This window comes from Lampetra fluviatilis, chromosome 3 (assembly GCF_964198595.1).
Source record: "Lampetra fluviatilis chromosome 3, kcLamFluv1.1, whole genome shotgun sequence".
In the NCBI taxonomy this organism is placed as follows: Eukaryota; Metazoa; Chordata; class Hyperoartia; order Petromyzontiformes; family Petromyzontidae; genus Lampetra; species Lampetra fluviatilis.
In genome coordinates this window covers 21,672,572-21,690,925 of record NC_136277.1, presented here as the reverse complement: position 1 = coordinate 21,690,925, position 18,354 = coordinate 21,672,572, and the positions used below count along the sequence as shown (strand labels likewise).

The 18,354-nt window shown below is 49.7% G+C and overlaps 1 protein-coding gene across 1 annotated transcript; it reads left to right on the top strand.

Moving 5' to 3' along the window:
- The first annotated feature begins 16,182 nt into the window (after positions 1 to 16,182).
- On the top strand, positions 16,183 to 18,107 carry LOC144950079 (uncharacterized). Its single transcript, XM_078880093.1, has 4 exons — positions 16,183 to 16,317; positions 16,647 to 16,698; positions 17,357 to 17,857; positions 18,058 to 18,107. The coding sequence occupies exons 1-4, from the start codon at positions 16,183 to 16,185 to the stop codon at positions 18,087 to 18,089; spliced, it is 720 nt and encodes a 239-aa protein (XP_078736219.1). The 3' UTR covers positions 18,090 to 18,107.
- The last annotated feature ends 247 nt before the right edge of the window (positions 18,108 to 18,354 follow it).

Sequence of the window (18,354 nt, the reverse complement as noted above, 5' to 3'; positions counted from 1 at the left end):
CAATTTGTCTAGGTCAGTGGTTACTTTAACCTTTGCTGCAGCCTTGCACCCCTTTGGTTCTCAATCGTAAAAAATGTGTCATGTTAATAAATACACATAGGGGGTTTGATGAAATCAAGTAGTTGTGCTTACGTGCCCGTCCTTAATTTGTGTTTCGATTATTTACCTTTTAAAAACATCTCCCCCAGAAAAGACATCTCGCACCCCCAGGGGGTGCGTGCACCCCAGGTTAAGAAGAACCACTTACCTAGATCGTTATGATCACAAACCATTCTGCTTCCACAACACCGCCTCGTGTTTCCCTCGTTGTGTTTCACGCTTCTGACATTTCATGTTAATTTGGACGAATTTGCCATGGCCTCAAGTTATGATTAAAACTAATTATTTATTTAAACCATGTTAAAGCCTATTGCAACTACTTATGCACTCATATTTAAGGGAGCTGGGATAACATCAATTCAGAGGTGCAAAAACTGCAGAATAATGAACGTACGCACGTGAACATTTTTCATACACAAAAATGTACACCCTTAAATTTAAATATAAAAGTACAATTCAATACTCTTTGGTTCTTTCGGTAAAGTCACGTGGGTAGACAAAAAATCCGTCTTCAGGTGGCGGATGCTTGTATTGCGACCGAAACGTCGTGATCTATTATTTTTTCTACCTACGTGACTTTACCGAAAGAACCAAAGAGTATGGATTCCTGCGGTCACGAAAGCTTCAAATTAAGATGCAATAGTTTCTTAAACAAACGTTAAGATTAAATATGCATATTAATCGGATCGAGCAGTAGTGCAGCCGTTAGCACGCTGCACTTTGGACCAGTGCCCTGATTTTAGTTTCCAGCCAGGACTAATGTAAGTGTTGCATGATATCTGAACCGGTTCTAGAGTCCTACCTTCAACACCTAACACGGACCTACATAGTTAAGTTTGGTTGAACAATCTCCATAACTGGAGTGGCATGGGTCTTTATCCACCAGTTGATTGACAAATTACTGCAAATTTTGGTTTAATCATCGGAAAAAGAGGAGCGAACGTTTTATACACAACAATATTGTTCCAAAAACTAGGTGTGAGCATGGTTTGAACATAAATAAAAATTATTTAAGTAGAACATTTGAATACGAAAATATTTTATTCTGAAATATATTTACGGATATTATTTGTAACTTGGAAAGTTTTTACCAAAATAGTTAATGCATAATTTAGTCATACATCTCTCAGTTACAATGATCCAGTTATTGGAAATAAATATTACATTCGTACACTCTGCCATCAAAATTTAATTTCAAGTTGTACATTGGCAAACACAGATGTAATTATTTGTAGAAGCTCATACAGGGAACTTTGGAAACCTATTGGTGAAAATGCATTTACGTTTTTACGCGATGTTGTTTGAGATTCTATTGTCGGGCTTTTTGTGCTCCGTATTTTTTTATTTTGTTTTTATAGCCCCAGTATTTATATTTAGGCTGAGTTTGTCATTTTTTTATTATTACTGTATAGTATTGAAATTATTAATAAATAATTGTTATGCAAAAATGAAACACGACTCAATGTTCAAATGAACATCTTAATTGTTGGTGGTAATGTGGTATCCGTGGAAATTCCACATTCAAATGGTAAGCAGGTATCCGCTGTTAACTTCTTATTAGGTGTTACTCTGGATGAATGACTAAATGTCCCCAGCTGTTGAAATATGCAATATTACACGTGCAATACTGTGGTCATTCAATGGTTCCCGCAATAGAAATGTAAAATTTCCATCACTGGTTCAGGATCATTGGTCGAGATTACTGCTGCCCCCATTGCTTATTTGAGCAGGGAGAAACTCTTTAACATTTAACTTGAATTCTACATTAAAACAACAACCATTCAATCCACTGCTGGGTGAATAGGGCCTGTCCACGCAGTGTTAATTTTCAGGGTTGATTCACCATATTTCACCGCACCAGTCAGTTTGGGTTGGCGAAGGGTTTGTCGAAGACTCGTTCAGATATTAATCACCACAGATGTTAGCCGTGGCCGGGAATGGAACTCACAGTGCCACCATTGCATTCCAAATGCCATTGCATTATACATTGTATAAAGATGTACACCGTATTTAGATGTCTCATTTGCCTCTATTGGATGTCTTTCACTGCACCCACACTATTGCAAGCGATAAGTCAGCCTTGTTTTAAACCCCCAACCCACAGGAGGATAAATGGTATACAGTACTTTGCACACATCATTTGTTGGAAGCTTGATCAATATCATTAGCTGGTCATTAACCTAATTAAGCCGAAACTGGGCTACTGATGTTTCAGCCTGTTTCGAGGCAATGCACTGTTTAGTAAAGTAGTGCGTATTAAGAGATCGTAGCAGCCGAAACAGTACTTAAATAATGGTGAAGAAATGTGCATTGTAGTTGATTTACACATCCGTAAATGTCAGAGGACACAAAAGAGGATATTTATATTCCAGAGCCAATTTTGTTCAGCGTCTGTAAGCGGCTTTATCATGTGAGGCAGGGTCATGCGACTTTTGTCCACGTCTATTTGGCAGCCACTCAATTGTTACCAATCTGCTCCATATTGACCCTTGTTATAGTATAGTGACAAAAAATTAACAACACACAAAGGTATGCATTGCACGTACAAAAAAAAAGCTTGCAACCTTTATGCCGTGATGGGTTTACTCGTCATTTAGCGATTTGAAATATAGTGAAAGGCACGAGTTTGCCTAAATTCCACAGTATGCGTATGGGCTGCTTATCCAATAAATATTGGCCGCTTTGTATACCTTAGTATAGCACAGGCTTTCATGCGTATAATTTTTGACAATAGAGTATGTTGCAGAATGTGCTTTGGAACCTACAATTTGCTGGTTACTTCGTGCCTTGTGTGCATGGTGCATACTGTCTTTTATCCTTTTTATTCATGATTTTTGGCACGTTAATTTTTCTGTAATTTTGAAACACCTTTGGTTATCAAGTTTGAAAAATTATTAGCCTATTGTGAAAAGCAGGCAGGCCTTCCTGAAGAATAATAGTTGAGATTCAACGAGGCTTTCCTGTGTAAACAATTACTAATACATTTATTCAAAATCACATTGTAGTCATGTTGGCCCTAATATTAAAAAAAAGATGTCTTCATTATTAACATGCATACATTATAGTATGGTAATTGCATACACAATACCCTTAATTCATTATTGTATTAAATTAAGGTTGATGATTAGCTCTACAGCCCTTTGGCTCTGATAATTTACCTCCCCTCCCAAGTAACAGGAAAGCAAAGTGATTGCCTGATGTATACGGTATTTCTGAATTTGTTTACTTTAATGTATATAATTCCTGCTTATTGGTATCATACATCCATTAATATGTAAATTGAATTAACAAGGTAAACGTGCATCTCAGCATTTGCTTGCTCGTGCCACCGTTGGCTGAAGCGCCTCCTTCACGAGACAGCGCCCTGGATTCTGCCATGGTGTAATGGTTCGTAAATGATATTTAATTTTGCTACGTGGCCAAATTTAGTAAACAATATGGTTTTCCTTTTATGCTTTAATGTTTTTTTTTTAATAATTGCCTCTGCCATAACACGTTTCATTTGTGATCATTATTTACGCAGAACAATATTAGCTTACACAAATACACATATCTTAATGTGCACAAGACGAATCTGTTAATTGCAGAACTTGTCCACCGTACGTGTCAAGATGTCAGTTACTGCCAATCAGGTCACATTTTGTCGTGGTGTAATTGAAAGAGAAGTTGAATGTCACGTTTCCATTTGCTGCATCAATACTGACCAGTGGTGGCGTATGCACAATTTCCTGATGACTCCACATGTTGATCAATCACAGCACATGCTCATTTTTGTATCTATTCCCGAAGCAATAAATCCCAAACAAAATGAGATCTGCCAAGGCAAGTAAAGATGGCTTTGTGTCATGTTACTCATGCTCAGATTCATGTTATTGTAATCCCCCGCCTCCGTAAAAAAAAACGCGATAAACAATAATGAATACGATGGAGGAAAAACATAATCTAATCGTAAAGATTCGAATCGTAGAGCGCAGTAATAATCTCGTAAGGTGGAGAGTGGTACGCTGTTTAACGTAAAGCACCTTGACATCCGTGGCTAGTTATATCTATTTAAAAACCATGAAACCTTTTTATTTATTTTACCAAGTAAGGCCCACCGAGCTATGTAGCTCTTTTTCAGAAGCGACCTCGCCACAAATGATAGCTCAACAAAGTGGCTTATCATGTGGAAATTTATTGCAGCCAAATACTGCATCTGAATTGGTCATGCCATTTCCCCGTGGCTGACATGGCATGGAGAAGCCTTTTTCCAGCAGTAAATTTACAAAGGGCTGTAAAAAATATAAGAATTTCAGAATTTTCTTACTTTTGAAAAAACAGTGAACTTGTCCTTTTACGTTTCATCATTTATACATCTGTGAACTATTTTAATAATATAATCACATTTAATCGTTTGCACTGAGTTTATATGTAAAGACTGCACGTTTAAAATAAATAAGATAGATTAAATGGTGTAATTAGTTGCCCAGTAGTGCTTCTAGCCATAAAGATAAGGCAACATACAATTTATTGACTGAAAGGTCATGTTTCTAATGTTCTTTGCAGTCGGCAGCATTTGCTTGCAGTGCAGCAATACAGGTTACCCTTGAAGATGTAATGTATGTCATTTGCTTGCACTTTAAATACATCAGGCAAATCTCCTGAGATTTTATATAAACTACCTGAAACACTTCATGCTTCTTCGAAAAACTGTCTTAATAGTCAGGTCTAACGAGTCATCTTTGGCAATTTAGTGATCTAACCAGGACAACATAATGGCCATATCAGATGTAAGTGTGTGTGTACAAAATAAGTACCATTTCCATTATGGCAGGGCTCACAAAGTTTTGCAGATGTTTCCATTGCACGTTTGCAAGGCCGGTACATATTCACCACAAGTGTGGCAGATATGGGACATACATGTAATAGGAAGCAATTGCACATTTTGTGATAATAAAATGAAATAATGACACTCCATTAAAAAATATATAGTGAACATTGTTTTAAGGAGGGAACTAATCTGGAAATAAAAATACCATTATGGTGGCCACCTTAGAATTCAAAATGTCCACCATAAATCATAATACTGTATGCCTAATAATCTGAAATCCGAAGGCGTAGAGGAGGTGGATTTCAATCGCCATAGTCGCGTAATTTCGAGCCAAGAGAGCTTGAAAAGGACACTTTTTTAATCGATCAGTCATCTTGTATGACGATGGCTGCCATTTATTCAAGATGGTCATCATTTATAAATAATATTGACCATATCCCACTTGACCGTATCCAGTCTGCTCTTTACCATAATAACGATATACATTTTTTCTCTTTCATTTGGTGAGGAAGGGAGGTGCTTGGTAATGCTCTTCCAAGCAAATTAAATTCAATATATGGACATTGGCAATGGGTGGCGGTGACTCTTAAGCCTACAACCGTAGCAGTTTTCAAAGAGAGTAGCTAATATTGCTCATTGTCTGAAGCATATTAAGTAAGAAGTATTTGTTAGTATAAGAACATCAGCTCGTCATAACACAACAGTCGTTGGTTGTAAAACGTTGGCCAAGAACCTGAGTCATTTTAGTTGCTTGCGTTGTTTGCCTTTCAATATATCCAGGTTAGATGACAGGGATTGTATTCAAGACACTCTCATATAGATCAGTGCTAGCTAGAGTAAACAATCTGTATATACTGTATTACAGTACAGCAAATCCAGCATCCAGAGAGCGTAAAAGCAGACATCTACAGGGAGGAATGCTCCCAGCTTGAACGAGAGTAAGAATTTACTTGTGTGAGTGACCTTCAGTGAATCTACTAAGAAAATAAAATGTTTATTCTGTGATGAGGCTGATGGACTCTGGCTCACTTCTCAAATGTTGTACGTTTTTCATGGGGTACAGATATACGCAAGCGTATTCTCTGGTTACAAGACATTTGTTTACTTACCAGGCATAGTGATGGAGCTCTTATAACTTAAGAGGCAACGTGCCATGTGTGATACCTTGTCGGTATTAACTTTTTGCACACCAAGGTACTTTGAATTGGCAAATCAAAGTGTGAATTGCACACTCTAGCCATCCAGCATGTGACAATTTTATCGCCAAACAAGCGATCGAATTGTAGTAGTCGGTTTTTACCCTTTTAAACTGGTACAAAAACTGACATCTTTACCAGTTTAAAAGGGTAAAAACCTACTACTATATTTTGCCACTGGTAAAAGAGATCTCAAAGCGATCGAATGTCAACAGTTTCCAGTGTTGTCATATCACACGACAGCCTGAGCTGCTCATATCAGACCATTCACACGACGCATCATGGCTACCTGTCCACATCTGTGATATGGCTCACTGCAGGAGGGGAATTTTGTCATTCACAGGACCCAGCACAAGTTCTGAGAAATTCGTATATTTGCCTTGGAATTTAGGTTTTAGGTATATTGGTTGCTGATGGCAGCAATTTTTTTTTATTATTTTTGGAAATTACGAAACTACGCCTTAATTACGTTATTTCAGCTTGGTTCCCTGTATGGAAATATTTAGTATACAGTACAGGAAATATTTCATATTCCACCAACTGTCATGGTCTTGCCCCATAGTGCACAATTGTTTTACAAATCTTTCCCACGACATAATGTCAGTTTATATTGCCGGATGACACTGGCAAAATGACTGACATGACAATCAGAAGGTATTAAAAAAATGTCGTCTAAGGGTCGACTCAACTCCAATGTCTCTGTAAGGGTCGATAAAATAAATACCACTTTGTAGAAAGGTGGTCGTCCTATGGAGAGATTGGCCTTGTCATAGGAAAGTAGAATTTTCAAGACTGACTCAATGTCACCTACAGAGATGAGCATGGAGACACTTTGACGTTTGACTTTAACCATTGTGCTTGCATCAGTTGAGTTATAACATGCTGTTTTTGCAGTCCAGCAGAGGACGCTCTGAGCCATTGAATGCAATTTGCAATGAACAGCTGCAGCATTAGTTGGTCTGCCTCGACTGTCACAACATTCTAATTGAATCATACATTTAAATAATTTCCGAAGCCATTCCCCTTTAGCCAATCATCTGTTTTATGGTTGTAATGGAAGAAAATAGATAGCGTATACTACGAATAATATTCAACTTCATGAAATTATGTTTTTTTTCATCTGGAGACACGTATAACATTTTAAAAAAGTCGTGTGCATTGTCTTCATATTAAGCATAAACATTTATATTTTAATTAAAAGGAAACATAAATAGAGGATAAGTTGCTTAATTTACACGATTCTGCTTGATGATTTCACCCTAACCCCTGCCCACCCTGGACCATTTAGAAATTGTGGCATGAGTAGTGATGGAATGGATGTTTTTCATTCGCCCAACAAGTGGCCAAAATAATTACTTGAATAAGGCCGTTTGACTTTATTACAAATGCTAAGACCTATTAAAGGAACTCCTATGTTTACACTATTTTCCGAGAGTACAATATATCAAACAAACAAAAATGTAACGAAACTATTTTTAATTTTACCAGGTAAGGCCCACTGAGCTATTTGGCCACAAATGATAGCCCAATTAAGTGGTTTGTCATGTGGACATTAATAGCATCCAAATACTCGAAATGCATGCTCCCAAATGTGGAGGGGAAAACCGGAGGACCCGGAGAAAAACCACGCGACCACTTGGAGAGCATGCAAACGCCAACTATTCAGCCATCAGGGTTAGTGATCGAACCCACAACCTCCTGTATACCAGGCGAGGTAGTGAACATCTCGCCACCGCGACACCACTATCAATATTCTATATAACTATGAAGACGTCATCATAAATGTAGTACTAGACTATAGTTACTAACTTCTACTTATGCCTGTTAAAAAATAAGATCACAGACACTAATATTTAACTGCCCTTGTGATTACACATCACATGCGCTATACAGTTTGACGTGTTTTTACGCCTGCTGTGTTCAGGGCAAGGTTTCCCAATGTATATTGCTCGCGACCCACCACGCTGCGTTTTTGCCGCGTTTTCCAATATACTCCCCGTTGAAATACAAATTAACTCTAGATTTGAAGCTTTCGTGACTGCAAGGATTCATACTCTTAGGTTTTTTCGGTAAAGTCACGTGGGTAAAAAATAAAAAAATAAAATAATAAAAAATGCAAATAAATCAATTAAAGCACGACGTTTCGGAGGCAACACAGTTATTTAGCTGTGCCTTTTTTACACCTGATGAAGGAAGCTTGTGTTACCTCCGAAACGTCGTGATTTTATTGATTTATTTTCATTTATTTTTATTATTGAATATTTTATTTTAATTTTTTACCTACGTGACTTTACCGAAAAAACCTAAGAGTCCAAATTAACTTGTTCCACTTTGCACGAGCTCGATGGTCGTTAATCACGTCCCGCGTGACGCGCTACGCAATTGAATGGCGTCTCCGTCGCCTGGAGCACGTGCTCACAAACGCACGGACGTCTCAGTCTTAACTTGAATCGGCTCTAGGAACGCGGACAGCGTTAATTGTCGAGCGTGTCACATGGGACGTGTTTAACAATTATCAGGCGCGTGCAGCGCGGCACGCCTTAAATCTTATTTTTAGAGGGAATTGTAAACGTGGAACATTGTATCGTCATGGGTCACGAGGCCTGGCGTTTCGAAAATCCTGGATTAGCAACTGTAGGTCACCATGAACTTCGCAAGTCAAAGACACGCTTATAATTATTTTGATTCGATGGAATGGTCCAATGGTTTTATTTTGATATTTCTTAAATCAGAGGTTGTGTGTCTTTAAATGTATTTTCCTAGCCTCGTAAAGTATACCACTGTTTATTAATACTAATATTATTTTAACTACAGGTATGTAGGAAAAACTCACAAGTCAGTAATCTCCCTGGCACGACAGTTTGAAACAATCGGCACGGTTTTTTTTAAAATAAATTTAAGAGTAGGCCAAAAACTATCCAGAGAGGTTTTCTAGAGCTCCCTCTAGTGGAGGCCCTTCCGTCAGCTGTGGCGTGAGCAGGAAATTCGGCAATTTCAGGACTGCAACTTTCCACTTAGTTACTGCTCCATGTATCTCAAAAAGATGCAAGCACGGCATGTTTAATGTGCAGGCCATTTACCAACACAAAGTAGTGGCTGGTTTTGCAAGGTCAAGCATTTAATTAAAAATGTATTTAAGGTCACAATGACACAACATAACAGTTTTAAAAATATTTGTTTGCAGCTCATAAGATTATGGAGAGAAAAAACTATACACACAGCTATGTTGCTAATTTGCTTTCAAGCATGCAGGCCAGCAGAGGGCAACGTTTAATCAACTGAAATGATTAATGTTGGTGTATAAGCACCAAAGATTGTGGTTTAAAGGATATGCATTCTAATTTCCTTTGCTTAGGTGAGAACCCTTTAAGATGTATTCTTTTGCATTGGTGATAGGAATAATCATAGGTATGTAGATACATTCTGTGGGTTTTTGTATTTAAGTAAGTTATATACTTTTATAGGTAGATATGTTTAGACTAGAACATAAGTTTATCATTTTCAACTTTTTTACGATTTCACCAGTTTTTCAAGAAATCGTTATACTGGTAATGTCCCCCCCAAAACACCAAAGAGTTTCAGGAACTGAACCTTTGACACTGTGAAAACTGACCATGTGGTGCATGTGTAAAGACGACTTGACACACTTTCTTGAGATGGTTTATTTTATTGTAGACACGTTCACTTGAACAGGCGGAGACCCCACTGCAACAGCCCCGAGTCTCCCACGCATCTCCCTTATATACGGTCCGAAGCTACGCCCCCATTCCCGAACTTGCTCGCTGGTTATAGACCGCTCTCTCTATCAGCAAACTCTATTGTACTCTTCCGTCACCTGGCCACGCTCCTATTCTCGATCATTCCCGAAGCCACCAGTCCATTCATACTGCAAGCTGACTCCCCTGTCATTACCCCGTGGCCACCAGTCCATTCATACTGCAAGCTGACTCCCCTGGCATTACCTCCCGTGGCCACTAGTCCATTCGTACTGTAAGCTGATTCCACTATCATTACCTCCCGTGGCCACAAGTCCATTCGTACTGCAAACTGACTCCCCTGTCATTACCTCCCGTGGCCACTAGTCAATTCGTACTGCAAGCTGACTCCCCTGTCATTACCCCCCGTGCTCACTAGTCCATTCGTACTGCAAGCTGACTCCCCTGTCATTACCCCCCGTGCTCACTAGTCCATTCGTACTGCAAGCTGACTCCCCTGTCATTACCTCCTGTGGCCACTAGTCCATTCATACTGCAGGCTGACTCCCCTGTCATTAACTACCGTGGCCACTAGTCCATTTGTACTGCAGGCTGACTCCCCTGTCATTACCTCCCGTGGCCACTAGTCCATTCGTACTGCAAGCTGACTCCCCTGTCATTACCCCCCCGTGGCCACTAGTCCATTCGTACTGCAAGCTGACTCCCCAGTCATTACCTCCCGTGGCCACTAGTCCATTCATACTGCAAGCTGACTCCCCTGTCATTACCTCCCGTGGCCACTAGTCCATTCATACTGCTGTTAAGTAGTTGTTGCTGTTGCAGACGGAGGTACTCGGAGACGGAGGTGAGTTAGGGGCTTCCGCCAGGGTTTATTAACAGGTATCACTATAAGGGTTCCCTCTTCACCCCTTCCACTATCCCCGTTCCTCCAGTGACCCCGCTTACGTCACGGGGTCTCCCTTAAATACCCTCTGAGGCGAGACGTCACGTGCACTGCCCGGCGCGTGCGACCCCACGTCCCGTGATGTCACAGCACCGGACAGCGCACGCGACGCCACCACTCTCCTCTACTCCTCTACATCACCCCCCCCCCGTGAAAAAAAACAGCCGACCCGGCTGCAAGCACCCCGCAAGCGGGGCCCCACACCGGACCGAAGACCGAATATTCACGAGTTCGTGTGCCTGAAGGTATAACCGGCTGCTAGAAACTAAACCTTAGGGCAGCACGGCCCCTCAAGCAGAACAGCAACAACAAAAAACAAGACAAATAGACCCCGAAGGCCTCATCCGCCGGATAGCGCCGAACGGGCGCCAGGGGCTGGGCCCGCTGAACGGCCATCAGGGCCGTCACCGGAGCCGCATCCCCCTCGAGCGGGTATGCGCTGCTGGCCCGCTCCCCCGTATGATGTCCGTCTCCCATGCAGGTGGCCCGTCAGCGGGCAACAGGCCCACCGCCGTGGCCTCCGGTGACCGGGGGGTCTCTGTCGGCCTCACTCGGGAGGGGCCTGGGGGCACACACACAGGTCGGACGTCACCTCCGTCAGCGAGACCCGGCCGGTCAGGCACGCCGGACACATCATCAGCCGGCCGCTCCGGAATTGGGGGTGGATCCCCCAGGGTAGATGGAACATAACGTTTGAGCCGGGACGGGTGCACTATCCACTGCCGGCGACCGAACCGAATCCGGACGCATTGCGGCCGGCGGACCTCCACAACCTCCACAGGGCCCTGCCAAGGGCGATGCAATTTGGCCGATGTGCCAACGGGGACCTGGGGACAATGCAGCCACGCTTTTTGACCCGCTATCCACGGGAGGCCAGCTGCCTGGTGTTTGGGCAGCCGCTCATTAGCCGCCTGCCGGCTTGCGGAATTCTCGGCAGCGGCCTGTCGCGCCTCGCGCAGCCGGTCAAGCGCGACCTTCAAAGGGGTCGGCACCGCCGACCCCTTCTTGGAGGAGCCAACGTCCATCTGGACGTGCACCGGGGGCTCCGGTTCCCTACCGTACATCAAATAAAAAGGCGAAAATCCCGTGGAGGCATGAGGGGCCAACCGATACGCCGCCAAGACCCCCGGGACGAACAGGTCCCAGTCTGACTGGGACGTGTTCACCTGGTGGCACAGCATGGACGTAAGGGTGCGGTTCAAGCGCTCTACCATCCCGTCTGACTGGGGGTGGTAGGGCGAGGTGCGGATTTTCTTGGTGCCAAGGAGGTCACACACCTCCTTGAGCAACCTAGACGAGAAATTCCGCCCCTGGTCAGTCAACAATTGTTCCGGCGCGCCCTTGTCAAACACGTACCCCTGGACGAAGGCCTCGGTGATAGAAGAGGCCAACTGATCGACCAAAGGCCATGCCATGGGCCAACGTGTGAGGTACTCAACGCCCACCAAGAGGTATTTGTGGCCCCGTTGGGATGCAGGGAATGGCCCCAAAATGTCGAGCGCCACGAGCTCATTAACGCGAGAAACCCGGATGGACTGCAGCGGGGCCCGGTCCCGGACAACTGGGGCCTTCCTCCGCGCGCAGTCGTGGCAACCCTTTAAAATCAGTGCCACGTCACCTTCAACACCCGGCCAGTAATAGTCCCGCTTAAGGGTCAATAAGGTCTTGTGGTAGCCAAGGTGCATAAGCTTCTCGTGAATGGCTCGGGTTAATTTACCACGCAGGCTAGTGGGCACAACCACACAATAGCGTTCCAATTGGGCATCCCAACGCATGAGTAGTCCGTCATGCACGGCGATCTCCGGGGCAGCCGACGAAGCTGAGCTCCGGGCCTTATGTCCGACACGGCGCCGTAGCTTCAGCAGAGAGGAATCCTCCATCTGCAAGCCGGACCATACCTCCCGGGGAAGTCCAAGGCCGAAATCCGCGGGCGACGCCGCACCTGGAGGGGTGTCCGCCTCGGCCGACGCGACCAACTGGGCCGCGGCGTCCCCTGGGGCCTTGCAACGGCTAGAGCCCAGGGCGCAAGCACACCCACCGCCTGCCGGCAATCGGGATAAACCGTCCGCATTTCCATGCTGTGTCCCCTTCCTGTGGATTACATCAAAGGGGTAATCCTGGAGCACTTCGAGCCAGCGAGACAGCTGACTCGAGGGCTGACTAATCTTCAGCGAATATTGCAGGGCCGCGTGGTCGGTTCGGACCGTAAACAGCCTACCGTACAAATATGGTCTATACAACTGAACAAAATAAACTATGGCCAAAAGTTCCCTCCGGGTCACACAATATCGCTGTTCCGTCGAGGACAGAACGCGACTGCCATAGGCTACCACCCTCTCAACCCCGTCGACCACCTGGGCCAGGACAGCCCCAATTCCCGTGTCGCTGGCATCGGTATCGAGCAGGAAGGGTTTCGTAAAATCCGGGTACCCCAAGGGCGGCGCATCCGCCAAGGCCGTGCGAAGCGCCGCAAAAGCCGCCTCCTCCTCCGCGCCCCAGTGAAACCTTTGGCCTTTGGCGGAAAGGGCGTGCAGTGGCTTCGCAATGGTCGCAAAATCGCGGACAAACCGGCGATAGTACGATGCGAAGCCAACGAAGCTACGCACCTCCGCGACAGATGTGGGAGTCGGCCACGTCCGGACACAAGCCGTTTTATCCGGGTCCGTGGCGACACCTGACGTGCTAACAATGTGTCCCAAATACCTCACCGATGGTTGTAGCAAGTGGCATTTCTGGGGTTTGAATTTCAAGCCAGCAGCACGCACTTTGACGAACACCGCCTCAAGGCGTTGCAAGTGCTCGCCAAACGTACGGCCAAAAACAATAACGTCATCCAAGTAGATTAGACAAGACTCCCACTGCAGCCCCGCCAAGACCATCTCCATGAGACGCTGGAAGGTGGCCGGGGCCGAATGGAGACCCATAGGAAGCCGATTGAACTCGAACAACCCCTGGGGTGTGCGGAACGCTGTTTTGGGTCTAGAGGCCTCATCCAGTGGCAATTGCCAGAAGCCGGAGAGCAAATCTAAAGTCGAAAAGAACCGCGCGCCCGAGAGGGCGTCCAGGGAATCATCCATGCGAGGCAATGGATATGCATCAGCCACCGAGATCTTGTTCAATCTACGAAAATCGACGCAGAACCGGAGACTCCCGTCCCGTTTCTTGACTAGCACAATGGGGGCACCCCAAGGGCTAGTAGATGGGGAGATGATGTCCGCCGCCAACATTTCCTCGACAGCCGAGCGGACATGATCTTTTTCCGCTGGGCTAAAGCGGTGGGAATTAAGTCGAATAGGGGCCGCGTCGCCCGTGTCTATGTGGTGGTCCAAAAGAGTAGTGCGACCCAGATCAAACTTACTTTGGCTGAATACATCGGTGAACCGCTCGATGAGGTTGCGGAGTTGCCGACGTTCCCCGGAGGACAACGAGGCATTCTCGTCGCACAACGTGGCAATCCATGATGCGTCGGGGTCCCCCGTGCGCATCACGCCCGCCACGACCCCTCCATCCGGGGCAGCGCTCTCGGGTGGAGGAGCCGGGGTCGCGTGTGCCAAAACGGCGCCGGCCGGGACTACGACCGGCAAGGGTCCCGAATTGAGGACCTGCAAAAAAAGGTCCTGGCCCCCCGACACGGCTGTCAAGGCGCCCACCAACCCCTTCGTCCTTGAAAAGTAGCTTGACGGAGACAGGAGGATACCCGTCTCCGTGGAGCCCATTTCGAGCGGTTTGCGCAACCTAAGGGGTATCAGGATTTGTGACGCCGGTGGTACGGTCACCGGCACTTTATTCAAGGCCCGTACACCGGCGACCAAGGGAGACAGGACGGTAGGCGATTGTAGGAATTTCAGCCGCCTCCCTGACGGCATTTCCACACAGCCCTGGTCAACGAGAATTCGGATGGGCATCCTAGACAAAAAGTCGGTCCCCAAGAGGCATGGCACTGCCAAGGTCCTGGAGACCAAAATCGGCCCGGCCAACTCAATCTCGTCAACCCGAACCGACGCTACAACGTGGCCCAAGATGCCCAAACTGCCGCCGTTCGCGGCGACACAAGCCCCGCGAACCGGCCTTAACGGACCCACGCTGCGGGGTAGCAGCCCAAAAATGGCCTCCGAAATAATGGTGGCCGATGCCCCCGTATCCACCAGGAGGCGAACGTGCACCCCTTGCACATATCCTGCCACCGCTGAGGAGCCGGCAGCTGCCGCCACCATCCTATGCGCAAGTGCATCCCAGTGGCGGGTCTGTCTGGGCCATTGAGGGGGTGATGACGATGGTGCACCCGACCCTTCGAGGACAACCCCATGACGATGGGTCCTAGCCCCGCTAGATGCATGAGGTGAAGGGAGCGGCCGCGCAGATGATGCGTCGCGACTCGCCTGGGGCCCCGGACCCGATGCCAAGGAGGGTCTAGGAGAAGGTGGAGTCCCTTTTCCAAAGGCCCCCGGGGCATTCCGGCAGCCCCGCTCAATGTGGCCCCGCTGACCACAGCGGAAGCAGGCCACCGTGTCCGCCTCCTGTGGACGGGAAGGTCCCGGCCGCCCCCGCTGCTCCGGACGGCGACCACCCGCCCCCCTTCCTCGACGATCGGGCACCGCCAGGGCCGCGAGGGTGTCCACCCCCTGAGAGGTGACCCCCCCGTCCGGCGCCGGGACCCCCGCACACGCCGCCATCTGAGGCCGTTGGCGGAGGGAGAGGTGCGCCTGAATGTTTTCGGCGACCGCCAAGGATGTGATCTGCCGATCATTGTTGATCGACAGAGCAATTCCTAGCTCCCTTGCCAGGTCAAGCAGCTTCCCCAAGGCCATAGAATCAAGTGCCCTGCCGTACAGGTCAGGGTATGCAGCCTGTGCCAGGGCCAGGAGCGAGCAGCGGAAGGCCAGCGGCAGTTCCCCCTCCTCCCGCCGCCGCAATGAAAACTTTAGCTGCGCGGTGGACGGCGGCTCAAAAACGTTGGCCATTTGGATATAGGCCGCCGGGAGTGTAGCCCGATTGGCCGGATGGATGGACTTGAAGGCCTGCAGAGCCCTTTCGTCCAAGCAGGTCGGAAGCGCCGGCAAGGCCTCCTCCATGGACCAGCCGACCGACATGTATGCCGCGTCGAACCGGTCCTGGAAGGCCGACCAGTCGCCTCCTTGCGCGACAAACGGCGCAACGTCGGGTAACCGGCGCTGCCATTGGCCGCGCGGCGCCGCGAGGTGTGGAAGCCAAGCGGCACCTGCGGGCCACCCGGCGGACGCGACGTGGTGCGGCGGTGGCAGCATTGCGGCTCCCGCGGGCCACGCCGAAGACGCGGAAAGGTGCGGTGGTGCTGCGGCTCCCATGGGCCACGCCGTAGGCGCAGCGAATTGTGGCTGAGTTGCGGCCCCCATGGGCCACGCCGTAGACGCAGCAAAGTGCGGCTGAGTTGCGGCCCCCATGGGCCACGCCGTAGATGCAGCGAGGTGTGAAGGCACCTGCGCTTTCGCGACCCACCTGTCAGCGGCGGCGTACGAAGCCACGGCGTCGTCCCGCAACGCGGCGAGGGACCACGGCGTTGCCGAAGACGCGGCGGTATAAATCGGGCCTGCAGCGGCCCCCGCGGCCCACCCCGCCGGCGCAGCGAGGTGCGGGACAGCGGCCGTAGCCGCGGCAACCTCTCGCGACGCAGCGAGGCACCACGGAGTTGCGGCCTCCCCGGGCCACGCCGAAGACGCGGCGGTATAACACGGAGCTGCGGCTGCCCCCGCGGCCCACCCCGCCGGCGCAGCGAGGTGCGGGACAGCGGCCGCAGCCGCCGCAACCTCTCGCGACGCGGCGAGGCACCACGGCGTTGCAGCCTCCATGGGCCACGCCGAAGACGCGGCGGTATAACACGGAGCCGCGGCGTCATCCATGACAAGGGACGCAGGCACGGCGAGGTGCAGAGCCGCGGCATCGCCGGTGGCCGGCCCCGTGAGCGCAGCGACAGGTGGAGCCGCGGCAGCACCCGCGGCCCATTCCGGCGGCACGGCGATGTACGGGGCAGCGGCAGCTGCCGCTGCCCACCCCGGCGGCCCGGCGAGGACGGCACGCGCGTACTTACCCGGGGCCCCCCCGGCGGGCGCAGCTTGATGTAGAGCCGCGTCGTCGCCGGCGGCTGGTCCCGCAGGAGCGGCGTGCCGAGACACCCCGGCCGCGTCAGTGTAGAGACGCGGCGTCGCGGTCGCCATGGCAGCACCCGCGGCCCATTCCGGCGGCACGGCGATGTACGGGGCAGCGGCAGCCGCCGCTGCCCACCCCGGCGGCCCGGCGAGGACGGCACGCGCGTACTTACCCGGGGCCCCCCTGGCGGGCGCAGCTTGATGTAGAGCCGCGTCGTCGCCGGCGGCTGGTCCCGCAGGAGCGGCGTGCCGAGAAACCCCGGCCGCGTCAGTGTAGAGACGCGGCGTCGCGGTCGCCATGGCAGCACCCGCGGCCCATTCCGGCGGCACGGCGATGTACGGGGCAGCGGCAGCCGCCGCTGCCCACCCCGGCGGCCCGGCGAGGACGGCACGCGCGTACTTACCCGGGGCCCCCCCGGCGGGCGCAGCTTGATGTAGAGCCGCGTCATCGCCGGCGGCTGGTCCCGCAGGAGCGGCGTGCCGAAAAACCCCGGCCGCGTCGGTGGAGAGACGCGGCGTCGCGGTCGCCATGGCAGCCATGTCCGCCGGCCGCCGCGTCGCAGCCGTAGTAGCGGCCGCATACGTCTCCCGAGCCAACATGGCCGCCGCGGATTGCGTCGCAGCCAACATGACGGCCATTTCCGGTGGAGCGGTCGCTGGGAAAACGGCGGCGCTTTCAACGTTGGCAGTTGACAGTTGCTCCCGTCTCGAGTGCGGGGCGGTTGGCTGCGTCCGTGCCTCCACCTCGGCCAACCTGACGGTCAGCTGCCCCACCGCCTGCAGGAGCTGGTGCAGCAGAGCTGCGGGGACGCTTTCCGTCTCTGGCGGCGGCGGTGAGCTGGCACTCCCCGCAGCCGAATCCTCCCGCTCCGGCCCGCTCGTTTCCATGGGGACCGTCACCGGGGTCCCGGGCTCCGGGGTCACTGCTGGAGCCTCCTCTCCGCCTTCGGCACCCTCCAAGTCATGTGCCGGTGGGTTCTTACGCCGTGCGCCCGCTTTTGACATGTTGGCGACGGTGTAAACTTCTGACACCAGTTGTTAAGTAGTTGTTGCTGTTGCAGACGGAGGTACTCGGAGACGGAGGTGAGTTAGGGGCTTCCGCCAGGGTTTATTAACAGGTATCACTATAAGGGTTCCCTCTTCACCCCTTCCACTATCCCCGTTCCTCCAGTGACCCCGCTTACGTCACGGGGTCTCCCTTAAATACCCTCTGAGGCGAGACGTCACGTGCACTGCCCGGCGCGTGCGACCCCACGTCCCGTGATGTCACAGCACCGGACAGCGCACGCGACGCCACCACTCTCCTCTACTCCTCTACACTGCAATCTGACTCCCCTGTCATTACCTCCCGTGGCCACTAGTCCATTCATACTGCAAGCTGACTCCCCTGTCATTACCCCCCGTGGCCACTAGTCCACTCACACCGTCGGTTGACTCTACTGTCAATACATTTACACGATTAACAACC

What these genes read in the sequence shown, in the direction of transcription:
- LOC144950079 (XM_078880093.1), top strand. Translation starts at nt 16,183, where the DNA reads ATGGGCCACGCCGTAGATGCAGCGAGGTGTGAAGGCACCTGCGCTTTC. An exon ending in GCGTTGCCGAAGACGCGGCG is followed by an intron (nt 16,318 to 16,646) that starts GTATAAATCGGG and finishes ATCCATGACAAG; the next exon opens with GGACGCAGGCACGGCGAGGT. An exon ending in ACCCTCCAAGTCATGTGCCG is followed by an intron (nt 17,858 to 18,057) that starts GTGGGTTCTTAC and finishes CCGTTCCTCCAG; the next exon opens with TGACCCCGCTTACGTCACGG.